At 37.4% G+C, this 18,486-nt stretch overlaps 1 protein-coding gene across 2 annotated transcripts in view; it reads right to left on the bottom strand.

Annotated features, from left to right (window-relative positions):
- The window catches only part of lrpprc (leucine-rich pentatricopeptide repeat containing), a 57,822-nt gene that overhangs the window by 25,044 nt on the left and 14,292 nt on the right, over positions 1-18,486 (bottom strand). For both annotated transcript variants that reach the window (XR_007933232.1, XM_051917225.1), the window contains exons 15-23: positions 17,223-17,250; positions 17,077-17,134; positions 15,920-16,026; positions 14,949-15,026; positions 14,604-14,666; positions 14,398-14,511; positions 13,811-13,941; positions 11,461-11,546; positions 5,817-6,024 (exon numbers count right to left, since the gene is read on the bottom strand). Coding sequence is in view for 1 of the 2 variants with exons in the window: in XM_051917225.1 (XP_051773185.1) it covers positions 5,817-6,024; positions 11,461-11,546; positions 13,811-13,941; positions 14,398-14,511; positions 14,604-14,666; positions 14,949-15,026; positions 15,920-16,026; positions 17,077-17,134; positions 17,223-17,250 (873 nt within the window). In the remaining variant the exon portion in view is untranslated. The remainder of the gene's footprint in view (positions 1-5,816; positions 6,025-11,460; positions 11,547-13,810; positions 13,942-14,397; positions 14,512-14,603; positions 14,667-14,948; positions 15,027-15,919; positions 16,027-17,076; positions 17,135-17,222; positions 17,251-18,486) is intronic.

The following is an 18,486-nucleotide window of genomic DNA, read 5'->3' on the forward strand; positions in this document are numbered from 1 at the left end:
GTGTGCAAGTGATGTGTGTGTGTGTGTGTGTGTGCGTCAATAAAAGCAGCGCATTAATATAGAACGATGCAACTTCTAGCCAATCGAGTATTATTCATATAAACCATGGTGTAAAAAGGGATAATGTAAAGTCACATCGTCATTATGACAAAAACAGACACGAAGGTGGTTTATTTTTCAATTTTGACTAGCTGACTGTACATTATCCTGAGTATTACATGTCTACTTATCAAATAAATAAAAACTAGTTGAATTACTTCAAAATGTGAAAAAAAAAAAGTTGATTATACAATACAGTTTTGCAGTCATTAAACAAACATAACTGAACACATAACTTATTAACTGTAAAAAGTTCTGACTTTAGATTAGGTCATGGAAAATGGGAAAATGTCATTAATTAAGTGCTTGAAATCAGTATTCAGTATTAAGCCAATACATTTTTATTTTAAACCAGTAAATCAGTATTAAGTGTTTCTTTATATATAATTGCTGTCAATGTTAACGCGTTAACGCATGCGATAATTTTTTTTTCCAGTTTAACGCATTCAAAATATTAACGCAATTAACACAGCATCCGTTTTTTTCTGTCATCCTTTGGCTAGCATTACAATATATGATCATGCTCTTATTCATGCAAATGCTTTTAACCCATTTAAATGCGCCAAAAGAGAAAAAGAGAATGCACTGTTGAGGAAAAATTGGGGGGAAAAAAATCAATTTCATCGAGACATCAGTAGCCGTAGGCTATTAGTACCAGTGATACTGGCCTTCATTCATAAAAAGATGCCATTAAACAAATATTTAAAATATACTGTCTTCATGTTGTTTCTTTATGTTGTTTTAATTTGGAGATTAACTGTGAAATTACTACATTATATATTTTTTTTTAATAATATATTAAAAACTTAAGTGTTTTTAATTGCGATGGGTAAGTTTTAGGGGTAGATTTAGTCTAAGGGGGTGGAATATACAGTTTGTACAGTATAAAAACTATTACGCCTATGGAGAGTTCCCATAAACAACATATGGCAACAGGCATATGCGTGTGCTTAATGTATTTGTAAACATTTTAAGGAACACTGAATATGAAAGCAATTAATGTCTAAGAAAGGTTGGTTTAAAGCACTTAACATTTTCCGTGTCCCTAATCTAAAGTGAGAACTATTTTCTCCTAATAACCAATTAAAACATCCTTTACTACGAGCTAATTAAACAATAATAATTGTGTTAATTACAGTGACAATGAATGACGACCTCACTATTAACAATGTAGAGGCTACAATATATTAATGCAGAGACTACAATATATTAACTATGATTTAACTATAAACTAATAGTTTGTTGTTAATGATTTAAGTACTTTATTACTGTATACACACACACACACGCGCACATATATAAATATATAATTGCAATTTAAAATGTCTAAACTCAACAGAACTTCTAAATGGTTCTGTTTACCAACAAGGCCTGATGGAAGCAGAAATTCCTTGAACTACATTTATTTACAATGCCACTTGAATATGATGTGACACAGATGTTATGCTTCCCAGCCCCCCAAAGCATAGCCGGCATAAAATCAGAAGACTTCTTCACAATTCCCATCAATATGAGATGAGTCGCCCACAACGGCAATTACCCCACCCCCACCCTCAAAACCCAACCCCCCTTCTCCATCCTCGCCTAACTAAGCCCCCCAAAAAAGAATTAACCATGTTGAAGGCTTCATAATTTCCCTGGATACAATTTAGCTGTCAGTGGTGCTCAGGCTTACTGCAACATGTTCCTCTTAATGTCACTAACTTTGCATGTCAAGCACTTTCCAGCCAATTAAGTTGAAGGAGAATAAAAAAGCGAATGCGAGTGCTTTGCGCGAGGAACCTGAAGGATTAGACAAGAAAGCTAATTTCATCCACCCCTCTTCTGAACCTCCTCTTCTCGTGACACTCTCCCTACATCCCTGACTCCCATCTCTTTTGTTACTGAGATTGGCACCCATGTTATCACCCTTTCCACTTTCAAAAGAGAACGACTGCTTTTTTATTTCCTTTTTCCTTTACATTGAAGTGTGTGAGATTGTGTTGGTAGTTAGGGAGGGTTAATGCTCAGTGGTTTGACTCAAATACACTGATCAAACAAAACAGGATACAGCAATGATTTCTGAAAGTAAACGGTCCCAATTAAAACTTTTCAAAAACTGCCCATCCTCAATACAAGTAAGGCAGTTTATAACAAACATCCGATAGCCTTCAACATCCTCTCCCTCTTTATAGAGTTCCTGTCCCTCAAAGACATCCCTTCCACAAAAAAAAAAAAAAAAAAAAAAAAAAAGTTCTGGCAATTCCCTTTGTTAGGCTCATTAGAGACGGAGGATACGGATTGGGAGCGGTGGCTGCTGTTGTCGTGGAGACGGGCTGACGGCTGTCAGAGTTAATCCCATAGAGAAGTGTTCATTAAGTCATTACAGTTGACATGCTGACGAGACACTGACACACACCGCTTTGTCCTCTTTAGCGCAGCCCAGACCAAAGAGGAGACAGAGATGAGTGGAGAGAGATGGATGAGGGCAGAACAGAGAGAACATTCTATCATTCTAGAGATGATAAAAGAGTCGTCTACAGAAGGGGTGTGAGACATTTTAGGTCGAAGGCCTGATTGGACAAAATGTCACCTTAATGCAGTTTTTTTTTTTTTGGTGTATTCATGGTGTGTATGCACAACACGTGCTTTTCTGAACCTAATAAAGTCCTGATTCAACTTCATGCTGCTTTACTCACCAAAGTGTGGATAAAACAAAAGGAATTTACTAGTAATATCATTTACCAACGTCCTTTGACTGTATCCAAGTACAAAATTAAGCAGATATTAATCGAACAACAATACTGACAAGAAAAAAAAAACCCCACTAACTGCTAACTAATTTTAATAAGTAATCTTAACTGAACAATTACAGAGAGTGAGGGGGAAAATATTGTAAAAAAATGAATAAAAGAAAGAAAAATAAATCCCTTTACGCCTAAAAGATTAAGCCAAAACACCATCATTGCTAAATTAGTACTAATATTACCATATATCTAATAATCATGTTTATCGACCAAGAAGTATTCTAAATATAATAAATACAGAGTTGTTACTGTTAAAACTGCACTAAAACTTAAAATTAAAACCATTAAAAATAGTTTTCAGTAACTGAAATAAAATATATTACATGAAAAGCGTAAACAATATATATATATATTTTTAATATGTATGTCTAAATCTATATATCCATATCTCTATCTATCTATATCTATATATCTATATCTATATATATATCTATATATATATATATATATATATATCTATATATCTATATATATATCTATATATCTATATATATATATATATCTATATATATATATATATATCTATATATATATATATATATATATATATATATATATATATATATATATATATATATATATATATATATACACACACATATACACACAGGTGTCAATTCATGTGAGAAAATTATTCTTCATGCTCCCTGAACCATTCTTTCACAATTTTAACCCTGGAGAATCTTGACATTGTCATCCTGGAATATGGCCATGACGTGTCTTCCCTACATGGTTGTTTAAGAAATGAAAAGCTACACACTCCATCAATTAGGGTTAGAAGAACTATTCCCAAACATATAGCATGATAGAGACATAATAATCACAGCAATGATGATCCAATCATAGACTCTTGATTATTTCCCTATTTAAATCCAAACAGCACCTTTTTTTGGCCGGGCAGGGCATATACACACACAAGCAGGATTCAAAATGATGTCACACACCTCAGAACTCCACACACATATATAAAGTTCTATATCATTCGCCCTCTGCATTTTTATTTTATATTTTAGCTAATTTCACGACACTTTAAGCTACCATAATATTTTCCAAGAAATCATCATCAAACATGTAAAATTAAATATTAATAGTTAAAAAAAAACAGAAAAAAGGATCTCATCAGGGCCTGGGCCTTTCATCTGGGTCATTATTCTTTTTGTCTCCAACCAAAATTATTCAGAGTAGCTTGTATATAATATGACATTAAATATGACTACAGCATGTCATGCAATATCATAGACAAATCAGACAGGTACTACAGAGTTCCTCACGAAGGCCGTATCCAAACAGGCCTGGCTGCTGTGAACTGAGATGGCTCTCCTCCACTGGGATGTGTGGCTGCCAGTCAGAGCATGTGTGTGTGTGTGTGTGTGTGTGTGTGTGCGTGACGTGAACGTTCACGGTTTATCAGAGTCTCTGCTGAGAGTCGCTCTGATCTCTCCGTATCTGCTCCTTAATGAACCTGAGCTAAATTGGAAACCTTATCGCACACAAGGCAGCAATTAAAGCATGCACGTGCCAGTGTGGTTGCGGCACTCAAGTGACAGAAAAACAAACAGTCTCTGAGGGGCACCGAGGAAGCCTGAATGTGTATGTGTGTGTTGACTATAGAGCTATCAGTGAAGGTGTATTGCCAACCTCAATATTCCACAGTGGGGAGGGGGAAAGGCACTTACGCAGTGCACCGCATGGCCCAGGAAAATCCAGTAATTAGCACAGGGTGCATAATTAACATGCAAATTAGTTGATCTGCTTAAAAGCCGCTCTTACAAATAGACCTGAACGAATGGGGGGGCGGAACAGAGGGGCCCAACTTGTGGAAGTTAATTCCTTTTCCCCTCATGCTGCATTTTGCTATAAGGTAATGACAGATTATATGAAATGAACAGTGAGACGACAAGCTTAGGGAGGAGCGGAACTCTGCCCTTTACAATCTAACATTGTTATTAATGTTTGTTTTCAGATTACATTCATGTTTCCAAACTCGCTACTTAGAGAGGTCATACCCTAATTTTTGGACTGAGACCTCTAATAAATGTTAGTCAAGGTTTCTTGCAACAAAACAGTCGGAATTTAGTTTTACATCACTTGCCCTGTGTTTTCTGACTTCTGAGTAAATGACATCTTTGAATGTGAAATGAATTACAGCTTATTTACAGTCTGCGGTTTCGCTGTTGGGTCCAGAAGTTTGTGCAGCCCTATTTTTTCGATAACAGACTCTGAATTAATTGACGTCTGAATTACATTGTTACAGGTTCACAAAACAATCCGCACTGAAATGTGCTGCTAAAACTGTTAAGGTTAAACTTGACCTTCCCAATGGTTTCAAAATCTGCATATACCTTTTGCATTCACGGGTCAATTATAGCCCAATGGAACTTAAGCTTATTAAACATTAATTATTTAATCATTTTCAATTAAAACCATATTGTATCTGATTAATTTCTCTTAGCAACATGTGAATGTGCAAATATTTAAATGTTTTTTAAAGTTACCATGTTATTACCATGTTTTTACTACATTAACCGCTAACTTAATTAAAAAAAAATTGATAGTCTTGACATTTCCAAAGTTTTTTTTTTATCCCATACTAAAAACTATGTTGTTGTTTTTTAATAAAAAAGTTGGTTTCACTTTATTTTGTGGTGTCCTCACACAAATATGGCTTGGTTTAATAATGCTTGTAATAATGTACTGTATAATTTACTGTTAGTAAGTACATAAGGGGTTACCACAATTTTGTGCCTCTTCTGCTTCAATACTGACCCAAATGCAAAAGGAGGGTTAAACAGCAGCCTTGTTAAAAAGAAATATCAGGCATTCTGTTTCAATGCTGGGATCCTTCAGAAGGATCTGCAGAGCTGTAGGTGCTACACATACAGGAACAGCATCAACGTTTGGCAAGATTCTCAGTATACTGAGTTTACTTACCTCTCCAGATAGCAAGTAATGAGGGGTGAGCAGAGGTTATTGGATGGTTTGGCCAGGCCCAAGGTGAAGATGGTCTCCTGGAGACGTCGAATAGCGTCGGCTTCTCCTTTCATTGCAGCTGCGTTCATTGTGAGGGTGAGCAAACTGATCGTGCTGTCCCTTAATGACACATCTTTTTCCTTCATCTCCTTCAGCATGTCTATCGCCTCTGCATGATGCCACAAGAGAGAGAGAAAGATAGATTAGCAAAAATATCAGACATTTTGACTAGTTAACCAACAAACGAATTTTGCACATCACTGCTTGAAACTTCTACATAATGCAACTAGTGATATATGGTATGCAACCACTATATGTAGTGGCTACTTGGTACTCAGGGCGCAGTCTGATAAACTGCAAGTTCATACAAAGGTTTAACCGTCTCGTTGACTGTTTCATAGACTTGTGGAGATTATTTGTATATCTGTGCGCTTTGCCGTCCCCGATGGGCCAGCGCCAGACGAGAGAGTGCGAGAGAGAGAGCGAGAGAGGGGAAGAGGTGATAAAAGCCCCCTTAGATAATTTCATGTGGGGAAAACAAACCGCTATTAAAACAACATTTTACACCCAGCAGGGATGCAAATGCTGCCGTATAATGCCAATTCGCCGCTAATTACTACTTGCATTTCTAAACGAGACTACAATTACAGAGGCCCCCACAATAGTAGGCTTTTTTTTTTTTTTTCACGGTTCCCTGCAAAAGCACGCCGGGAAATTATAGGTGTGCGGCGAGTGCCCGGCGTGAACTCGGCGGGCTCTGGTCGTGGATACGCCGCAGCTCCGCTGCCGTAATGGAGGCTTTTTACTGGGCGATGCTCCCATCTGGCAGAGGGGCGAGGGTCCACCTCCACAGCTGCTCTGTCACCAAGCCAGATAATTAAGATGTGTTTACGCGCTGTTTAGAGGCTAGCTAATGGGCTGATACCGATAGGGCCTGTTTGCACTGGCGATACTAATCATCTAGAACCGAGAGGGAGTGAAAGAGAGAGAGAGAATGAGGATACCATCATCACAGCTGTGTGAATATGAGAGTCTGTGTTGGCCACAGGCAGTCAAACTTCCAAATTCCCATGACTCACAGCAGCACTGCTGCTCATCTCCATTTCTTCATAGTACTTAAAGATAAAGTGATAGTTTCTGTGCCATTAGCAAATTGCAAAAATAATGACAGTTTCTTGAACACTCCCTATCTTCCATTGGTTAATAAACAGATAGTCCTGCCAAAACTCACTGTATTGGATGAGCAATTGTCGGGATACTCAAACGGAGCAATGTTTTAATTCCACCACAGTATTTACACTTCTAGGGAAACTACAAATTAAATTACAATTTAAATCTGCATAAATTTAATCTGCTTTTGTTCTGTGTGTAATTTCTGTCCCACTTGCATCACCAAAAAGAATTGCAATATTGACTGTCTAAACAAGTTTCTTAAACACTGACCATCTGCCATTGGTCAAACAAACAGACAGTCCCACGCCAAAAATCACAACACTGATTGAGCCAATGTTGCTATGTCAGGCTGCAATTACACTGTACCGTTAAAGAGTTTGGGGTGAGATTTTAATTTTATTTTCTTAACTGATACACTTTTATTTACCAATGACACATTAAATTGATCATTAGATTGAAGTGTGACAATAAAGACATATATCATTTTACAAAAGGACCCTAAAAAAGTACTGATAATAAGATATGTTCATCGAGCAGAAAAATCAGCATATTAAATAATTTCTGAAGGATCATGTGACACTGAAGACTGGAGTAATGGCTGCTGAAAATTCAGCTTCGCCATTACAGGAATATATTACTGTACATTTTAAAATATTTATTTAAAATTAAAAACAGTTAATGACTTTTAAAGACGAAAACAGTTATTTAAAAAATTGTAATATTTCATAATATTACTGATTTTACTGTATTTTTGATCAAATAAACGCAGCCTTTAGACTCTGTTCAAAAACATTAAAAACACCCCTTGATTTTGGACAGTGTAATAAGTCACAGAGAGTGCAGAGGGAATACAACCTACAAATGTCTACTTATATTTGCATGTAAAACTGTGGATTTCAGTAGGAAAAACCATTTAGGGAAAAAAAAACCTCTCCTTTACCCAACGAGTATTCCTACAGTGTTTTGACAATAACAAGGACCTCAAGTATGGAGAGTAACGGCATGCATATGGAAAAATATGATGTAGGTCGACCTACAACAACACAGTTCACTTCAGTCTCCACACACGTGCACACACACTCAAACAGAGACAGCCAGCTTGTTTTAGCCCACAAATTCCAATCTGTCACTTCATCACCCTGCAATTTTTGTCCTGTTGTTATGCAAATCCAACGCAGCGCTCCATACTGTCAGAAAAAGTGATGAGCCAAAAGGAACAGTGAAGCGGGGAACAGGAGGTTCAGCAGGGTCATGCTGAGTTTTTAAGAGGCTGCTTTTGTATGATAAAGCTCTGTTCACTTATCTACTCAGTCACGCTGTTATTAGGGCACAGATCTCATCCTTTACTGCTTTTTTAATTTTTGAGGATTGTTTTATCAAGATCCCAGCAGTCAGCCCATTTAAATAGAGGCTTGTCATTTAAGAAGCGCTCTTGTCTAAAAAGTGCCACATGTTATGTGTTAACAGCTGGATATGAATTGAAGCAATGGAGGTTAAGTGGATCGCCGGAGGGCGTCGTGACAGCGATACCCACGAGGGGATTAGAACTAACAACCTCTTGATTCTTGGGCCGTCGCTCTAAGCACTCAACCATGTACTTTCCTTATAGCCCAGGGCTTTAACAAGCATTGTTGTACAGCAGCTCACTGATGGAGGACAACATTTAAGCCATATAAAAGGAGGCTATGTGCTAAAGCTGGATGAAAGTCATGCAGAGAGGGATGCATTTGCCTTAATGTACCTCCCAGTGTTCTACTGAAGTACTCGCCAATTAAAAACACTTTTTGGGGGTCTTCTATTCATTTTCTCTATAGAAACTGGACTCTTACATTCAAAATGAACCTTTCTAGACAGACCTACCATGAACACAGAGGTTAAGTGATGATATGAGTCAGTCGTGAGTAAGGGCAATTACTTCTTTATGAAAAAAAAAAAAAAATTACTGTTGAAATATTACATTACCTATAATCCTGGGGCAAGATCCACCAAACAAAGGAATGACCACCCACTCCCATATCCAAACCTTGTAAATTAATTAGATCCATTAAACTATTACAACTATTAACCTATACATTTTATTTTTCTAACATTTTGTACATTTTAAAATACATGTAAACATTAAAACGTTAGATAAATTCTACTAGACGCACACAAATATATTTATATATATTTAGTGCTGTCAAATCAATTCATCGGGATTAATTGCATCTAACATAAGTTTGTTTACATAATATATGCTTGTATATATTATTATATAGATCTCTGTGTATATACTGTACACATACATTTATACGTGTGTGTGTGTGTGTGTACACATGAGGGTGAGTTTGGAACGACATGAGGGTGAGTAATTAACGAAAGAAATTTCATTTTTGGGTGAACTAACCCCTTGAGTAGACTTATTTCACTATGCTTTATGAAAAGAGTATTTCATTTAAGCATAAAAGTATTTAGTTTCCAAAAACTTTTCTTAAGTTTTTGGTTTAGAATTGATGTAGTGTCATGATTCATCTCAGAGCTGGCTAATAATGATGATGACAATGATGCTTTGTCCTGCTGAGGGAAATGTGTTATGGGCATACATATGAAGCTGTGTAACAAGACAACACATTAATAACAATCACACAGTCATGTCATGCACACTAGAATTCAACAATTTTATGGAAACGTCAACAAGACGGAAGTGGTTCGAACTCTGGGTAGATTCCGGGTTAAAGAACTTTAAGTCTTGCTTATCAAAGAGTTTAAGATGAGATTTCTGAAGAAGTAATCAATCACTGTTGCACTATATTGGAATCAATCATGAGTGTTGAGTCCATCAAGCACTTCAAATGAGAAGCTCAATGTGTATGATGTCTGGGAAACTTTAAATGAAAACGCTGCCAATGTATAGTGTTTCAAAACAATTACTTATCCTGCCTTACAAGGTAGCTGCCTATATAAGCAGTAAGCATAGAGCCTAAGAAATAGCATAAAATTATGAGCAGAATAGGGTGGAAAGTCACAGCTCAATGTGACAGTGCACATGCGCTAGGTCACTGCTCTGAGGTGCGTAAACTTTTGCACACTACAAGGACTTGTTGATGATTGTGTCCTGAGGTTACGGATGAATGAGCAAGACAGACTTCTGAGTTGCAAATGAAGCCCTTAGACCACTCTCTGGTCATACGAAGCACAGTTCACACATCGCTGGACCACAAACAGCAACCGAGCTGAACCGAGCTTCAGCCACATAAGAAAGCTCTGTGATGGCAGACAGCTCAAATTCTTCCTATCTGACAGAACCACTAATCAAACCCAATCAGCTGTTGGTGGTAAATGGGCCCGAATGGACGACTAGCAGCGGAGCATCCCGGCCCACTGTCTGATACCACACACACTGAGGTAAACAAATATCACACAGCCCATTAGTCCTCCGGCTCATTCTGTGGCCTTCTGCCAGCCCATGAACCGGCAACAGCGTTTTACGAACTCTGTAACAAATGTGAGGACACGAAGGGGAAAAAAGACACAGGAAGGAACAACAGGCGGGGAAAAGGTTTCAAACAAAAACAAGGCCATTAAAAGCCGGGACAGCCGGTGCGCTACGGTGCCACGAGTCATGATCTTCAAGCGGATCGGGTTGCGGCGGTGATGCGGGCAGGCTGGGGCGCTGAGGTGTGTTAATGTGAATGACAAGCTCCGAGCGCACACCGGCGGGCTAATGGCCACCGGCTCGCTCTGATGGACACACATATACATACACACACACTTCCCTCATCACACACTTTCGCCTGAATTCACATGCAAATGTGCGTGTGTGTGAAATACTCAAGCACTTTCCCCGACATGATATGCCATTAGTATCAGGACGGATTTCGGTAATTCTGTTAAAGTGCAGCCGGTCCTGTAATTTTCCCTCGCTCGGTGACAGGATGAGTCCGAGCGAGAGGGAGGGGGCAGCCAAAGAGTGACACGCATCGTGAAAAGAGAGACGGAGCGTGTATTTTCACCATCACTGTGTGCACAAAGCAAAGAGGAAACACTTTTATTGTAATTGCGTCTTACATGAGCATGGAGAAATCCACCGTGGAATTCAGATAATGGCTGATTAATGTCCCCTTGTGGATAGACAGGTGTCTCGGACCTCACTCTCGCACGCAGACGCACTCGCGCCAAGTATGATTCTGAGCGGCGCCTTTACGAATCTAATTAAGCAAGTGGCAAGCTTTTGATAGCGACGTGATAAGTAATACAAAATTCTCATTTGTACCTTGACATCCTAAGTGGTTTAAAATGTGAGTCAAGGCACACCTTATGTGACGGCCCACATTATTTGTGTCAAACTAAACTAAATTATTTCATTAATCCGAGATATTGAAAATAAGAGGGCATCTACAATTATTTCAATAGGGACCAAAGCTTTCACATGGACATAGACGCGGCCACTAACCTTCCAGCTTGCCATGTTTGGATAGCACTCGGACCAAGGCCACATACTTCTGAGCATCCAGCGCTACCTCTGAGTCCTTGCGAGCTCTGAAAAGCCAAAGAAGAAAGTAAACACAGGTTGACAAATGTGAATTTTCAAGTCCTTTTCTTTGTGCTGTGAATGTTTTAAATTCAAAGCGATAGTTCACTTTAAAAATGAAACTGTCATTATTTGCTCACCTCATCATGTTGTTCCAAAACGCATATGACTATTTCATTCATGGAAGAAAAAAGGTGATATATTTAAGAGCATCCTGGCAACTTTAAAGTAAATCAGGATTGTGCTGTTAAGCTTCAAAATGAACAAAAAGCACCATAAAAGTGGTTAATATGACCGATATAAAAATATACTATAGAAATTCTGTAAAAAAAAAAAAAAAAAAAAGTCACTGATCATCTTGACATTCGCTATAGCTCTACTTGGCACCTTAATGAGAGCTTATGAGAGATATAAATGTGAACACATTTTTCTGTGGAGCCAGATCTTAATAAATCGGTCGATGCAGTTCACCAAACTGGTCTGAATGATTTGTTTGGAACAGTACGAATCTAAATTTTCAGCTCAAGTTCAACTGATTCAGTGATGTAGTTGCAGCGGTTTAAGTTGGTAGAGGCCCTGTTTACACCTGGTATTAAAATGCATTTGGTCAGTCGGACTGCAGGTAGACATACCAGTTTACACCTGGTGTTTTAATCCATCTCTTTTGTCCACTTTCAACCACTTCTGTCCTGATTTCTTTGAGGGGAGGGTCTATGGGAGGGTAAATGGGCTTTCAATCTAGTGGACGAAATAAGCTCGTGCAATTTACATATGAACGTGACCGGAGATGACTGAAAAACATACAGAGAAGTAGCTTTCATTCCTGCTCTGATAGCCGCAAGACCATATCGAGCCTGGTAAGTGCATGTTAGAAATCAGGAATGGTGAGAGAACATGAACCACTGATTTGAAACAAAAGATTCGTAAAGCTTTGAAGCTTCATGAAGCAGTGTTTTGAAATTGCCCATCACTAGATATTGTTGAATAAAGTCCTTATTTTGTTTTTTTGTGCACAAAAAGTATTCTCGTCGCTTCATAACATTAAGGTTGAACCACTGTAGTCACATGAATTGTTTTAAATACGTCTTTAGTAGCTTTCTGGGTAATGAAAGTGTTCATTGTCTTGCTGGCAATGCAGGCCTCACTGAGCCATCGGATTTTAGGAAAAATATCTTAATTTGTGTTCTGAAGATGAACAAAGGTCTTACAGGTGTGGAATGACATGAGGGTGAGTAATTAATGACAGAATTTTCATTTCTGGGTGAACTAACCCTTTAAATCAGTAGGCAGAGAGTAGGCGGCCTTTTGTGGCTGTTCAAATGCAATCGACCACATGAGTGTCTACACTATGAAAGCAATCTGGTCGATTGCATTTGCACTTCCTCTGGAAGTGATCGAAAGTGGACAAGCTCAAAACTTTTCAGAACGTTTACACCTGTATTTAACGTCATCCACTTGTGATCTGATCGATCAAAACCTTAATATCAGATGTAAACAGGGCCAGAAATTATGATTGTCTTTTCTTCCCTATTGTGACGTAAATCTGAGTGATACAGGTTCTCGAAAGAGAAAGAAGAAAGAAAAAAAAAAAAAAAAAAAAGGAGGGGGGGGGGGGGGGGGGACTAGGGAATGTCCATAGGGATCGTAGATAGTGGGTGTGAAAACTAAATAGAAGATTGTTTCATGTGAGTGACGGGTTGCTGGAAGTGAGGTATTATAGTCCCGTTCTCGCACCAGTGCACACATCAGAGAAGAGACATCGTTGTGAAAGGGAGGGGACGTTAATGACGTTAATAAAGATAACGAGAGCATTTTTTAAATAATTATGTACATAGATAAATCAACCCTGTAAAGGATGAAGCGACTTGGAGAATGGATAGCTGGATTGATAAATCATCTATAATAAACAATGCAATATTCCATAAAACAATAATTGTAAGTTTTATGAAAACTTTAACAGCTCATTGAATGGGAGGATTATCAGTGAACAACAATGTAAATTAAAGTGTGACTTCAGAAAATGTGAAAGTCATATGGACTAATTTTATGGTGCTTTTGTGTCCTTTTTGAGGCTTAAAGCTTCATCTCTATTCAATGTATGGAAAAAGTAACCAGAATATTCTTAAAAAATTGCCTTTCATGTCCCACATTCTCATGGGTGTGGAATCATATGAGGGTGAGTAAATCATGACTATTTTAGTTTTGCTTTGTCGACAATTAAAGGAACAGTTCACCAAAGATGTTTGTATGATGATGTGTACATCAAACTTACAATTCCCTCTTTAGTTTGAGGGCTTCCTCAGCATTGTCATGGCGACAGCACAGGTTGATGAGCATGGCATATGCGGCAGGAGTCATATCCGCTTCATACTCATATTTAAGCTCCAGAGCTTGATCCAGTTTCTGACGAGAGAGCCAAAGTTGTGGGGGAGAAAAATAAAATAAATAAATAAAATACACGTATATACACATACTGATAAATGGTTGTCTGGTGACAGACCGACATACACATTTCCTGTGAAAGTGCGAGACTTCCGATTCATTAGCCGCTTATCGGTATATAACTAGAAGAATAAAGTGCAGTAAACAGTAAAGCTATTTGCGCTACAAACCAGTGTGTTTATGATTAAGATAATAAACTTGCAATATCAAGCAGCATATGGACTGTTTTATACAGTTAAAATAACTGGCTAACACGTTAACACAAAGTTAAAAATGACCAAGCCCACTCTTACATCAAAAATAAGGCACATAATTGGTTAATTTTATATAAGTTGACCACTATAAATGACTATAAAAACCAATCAGACCAGAACACTAACAAATCCCATGAGTATTTATGAGGAGAACAGCCCTCACCTCCTCTGTACACAGGATAGCTATCATTTTTTTGAGGGTGGAACTGGCGGGCTTGCCCTCAGCTTTCAGCTCTGCCAGGGTCTTCTCCAAGAACGAATATCTCCCCTCCAAACCCTGACACAAACAAGAGGATATCTGACTGACACAGCTCACCTGATGCATTGAACAGAGTTGGTTAAAAAAAAAAAAAAAAGACAAAAACTTACTCTAAGCAGTGGCACATCAGTCGCCAATCCATTTTCGTTTTTATCCACAAGAGCAAGGACATCCTGAAAGAAAAATTATGACCTGCTGTATTAACGGTACCATAACCATAAACCTGAATAAAACAATCAGATCTGTAAAGTTTTTGAAGAAAATATTAGTGGTGTGTGCCCATGCAAAACTTGTTACCATGATGTGTCGTGGGTGGTTGCAAGAGCATTGCTATGCAGTTAATAGGTGTGGCTGTTAAGCAGCTTCTTACTGATTTTTTTTTTTTTTTTTGGCCCAAAAAATGTCAGGTATGACAATTAGAAACATACTTGAAAACACCACTTATTATAGAATACCTTGACAAGCTCTGGAACATGGTAGGACTCCAAAATATTCCTGATTCCTCTGAAGATATTCAGTGAGATGTTGATATTCTAAGAAAAGCAAAGAACTTATTGACACCAAATAACCACTCATCAAAATAAATAAAGAATTAACTAAATTGGCACAGGACAGCAACGTTATTTTAAAATGACCTTTAGCTTTGCTTCAGTGCTTCTATATGTATGCATGCATGTTATTTCTTCTGACCACTAAAGTCTTTTACATGTTAAATTTAATAGTAAATAATCAAAAGTGTAGATGTGGAATTAAACATTTCATGTTCATGTTTTTTTAGGTAGTTTTTTTTTTTGCAAGCCAAATGCTCAGTGTACTAGCTTAGCATAGCACTAATTGATTAGCTTGCTAGTTTAGCCTATACCCTCAATGCTATGTTTTTATACACTACCATTCAAGTTTTGGTTTAGTTTTTAAAAGAAGTATCTTATGCTAACCAAGGCTGCATTTATTTGATTAAAACATAAAATTGTGAAATATTATTGCAATTTCAAATAACTGCTTTCTATTTTAATAAATTTTAGAATGCATTTAATTCATGTGAAAGTTTAATTTAATTCATGGCAAAGTTTAATTTTTAGCAGCCATTACTCCAGTCTTCAGTGTTCGGATATATGCTCAAGAAACATTTCTTATTATCAATGTTAAAAAACAGATGTGATGCTTAATATTTTTGTGGAAACCATGATCCATTTTTTTCAGGATTCTTTGATGAACAAAGTTGAAAAGAACAGCATTTATTTTAAACAAATTTTTCGTAACGTTATAAAATGTCTTATTTACCCCAAAATTCTGAACGCTAGTGTACACGTTTTTTGTCTGATCATGGGGCATTATGAACGGCTACCCCCTAGGGTCCTAGACAGAATTTATTTAACAGGCAGAACAAACTGTTAATGACACTATGCTTGTGTGTTTGCAAATGTACCATGTTCTTGAGCAGGCTGAAGTACTCCCTAAGCTTTTCTTCTTTGGATTGCACCTCCCCCTCGTTCATTGAATCAATCAGGTTGTAAAGGAAGTAGGCCACATTTTCTGCAAAAGGAGAAAGGAGCCAACACTTGACACTTCCTGCTTTTCATAAATAAAGTCAAATAAAATCACAAAAGGAGCTTATGTAGGACCATAACAAAAATATTGCAATCCAGCAAATAAGCTCTTAAACTGTACATGTGTGTTGTGCTGACACAGGCAGCTTTGCTCCAGACTTGACTGAAGTCTGTTTTAACAAGTGGCTGGCAGCTGACAGCCTCGCGCACACATTTGCGTTGTGCATGGTGATGGGATGAGACAGAGAGACCGTCTCCATCGCTCCCACCTGCTCGGACACCAGCACGGAGGCCTGCTCCAGTGCAGCGAGACGACAGACACTCGCGGAAGCTCTGTTAACTCAGCGCAGAGTCAGCAGGCAGACAGCACTCACACAAACATGCACACAGCTACTTTTCAGACTGCATCACACACACACACACACACACACACACACACACACTTAATGCAAAGTACGGCTGTCAGGATAAACTCCATCACTGCCAGAAACCCTACAGACGCACACACACGATACTATCAGTGAATCCAGCTCAGAGGACATATAGGCATAGAGATTTACTAGCACAGTGTTTCCCAACCTCTTTGTCTTATACTATATATCGACACAGCACCAGGAACATGAATGTTATGGCAATTTAAAATATGAATAAATAAATAAAAAACTGTGAGAAAAAGTCATTTATGCAGCATATAAACTGATTATTTTATTAGGCCATGTTATACTTTATTAAGCTTTTGTAAATAACATTTTTAAATGTTAAATAAGTACAGTTAGCATTTAAAAATACATAAATAAGATATTTTGAAGAATATGGATAACCAAACAGTTGATGGACCCCATTGACTTCCATATATAGAAAAAAATACTATGGAAGTCAATGGGGCCCATCAACTGTTTGGTTACCCATATTCTTTAAAATATCTTCTTTTGTGTTCAGCAGAAGACAACTTGAGGGTGAGTAAACAGAATTTTCATTTTAGGGTGAACTATCCCTTTAAGGGGTGTAAAAAAAACAGTACAAACAAGCAACATACCAGAAGTTTCAGGGTCAGCATGATTGAACCGGGCATCTTTATAGAGAAGCTCTGTGATCTGCAACAGCAGATGAAGACGTTACTTTAACAAAGGTTCTTTTCATTTGTTTTCTATCTTTTTCAAAATCTCTTGGTTTCGCTCTTACCTTTGCCATGATCTCCACATCATGAAACCTGTAGGGGGCAGTAGAGGATCAGAGATGACTCGCATTCAGACATGGATAAAAACATTTAAACTTTGAAACAGAATATTTCAAATCTAACATCTGCCAGGCAGTGATTTCAAGATCAAGTATACATTTGGTGTGACAGGGCTTCATTTGACCAGTGAGAACATATAACAGGGGTCCCACACCTTTTGACCAATCAATCTCTACAGCTTCTGTCCATGATTGCTTCAGGAGTTACCCATTTTTACTGCATAAGGAAAACAGTTATACAGAGACTGCACTTAAGTCAAAATTTTTTATAGCCAAGCATAACTAGAAATAATTATATCGATTTTATATAAAGAAATCATATAAATAGGCAAAAAAAGCTGAAAGGCCATAGAACGCCCATACCAAATACCGAAAAAGGTGTCTTGCAAATAAAAATTAGTTTGGTGCGTAAGCTCTAAAAACATACCTAAGCTCAACAAGGAGAGGATCTCGCATAATAGAAGATTTCCTACAAAAAATACTTTTAGAGGCCAAATGCATGTTACGACACTAATGACGATGTGAATCTAAAACGTTTTGTCTATGCATTTGGCCTCTAAATAAAGTAGTTTTTGTAAGAAATCTTATGTGTGAGAGCTCCTTTCTCTATCAATGTTGAAAATAGTTGTACTGAATATCATTGTGGAAATTGTGACACATTTTTTTTTCAAGATTCTTTGATGAATAGAACAGCATGAAAATAACATTTATTTAAAATAGAAATCTTCTGTAACATTCGAAATGCCTTTACTGTCACTTTTGATCAATTTAATGCATCCTTGCTAAATAAAAGTATGCATTTCTTTTACAAATATATTATATATATATATCTCTCTTACTGACCCCAAACTTTTGAATGGTAGTATACATTTTAAGATCATAATATATTTTGTTTTGAATACATAACATTATACTCATAATTTAATATCATTATAATACATTTATAGTATATCTTATGGATCTTAAATAGCTCTTAAAACTCTTTCTAGAACCTCAGTGGTCACATATATGCAAATGCACATTCATTATTAAATAAAGATGCAGTACTGGTAGGGAATGTTGACGGCGGAAAGCATAGAGACGAGGAAGGAAAAAAAGATTCAACATTGTTTAATGATTAAATTATCTAGTGACCTTGACTATTACAAGAGCAGGTCGCTAAGGAGACAGGGCCCCGACAACCCCCTCTACCCTTCTGACAACCCCAATT

The sequence above is a fragment of the Ctenopharyngodon idella genome, chromosome 13 (genome assembly GCF_019924925.1).
Source record: "Ctenopharyngodon idella isolate HZGC_01 chromosome 13, HZGC01, whole genome shotgun sequence".
In the NCBI taxonomy this organism is placed as follows: Eukaryota; Metazoa; Chordata; class Actinopteri; order Cypriniformes; family Xenocyprididae; genus Ctenopharyngodon; species Ctenopharyngodon idella.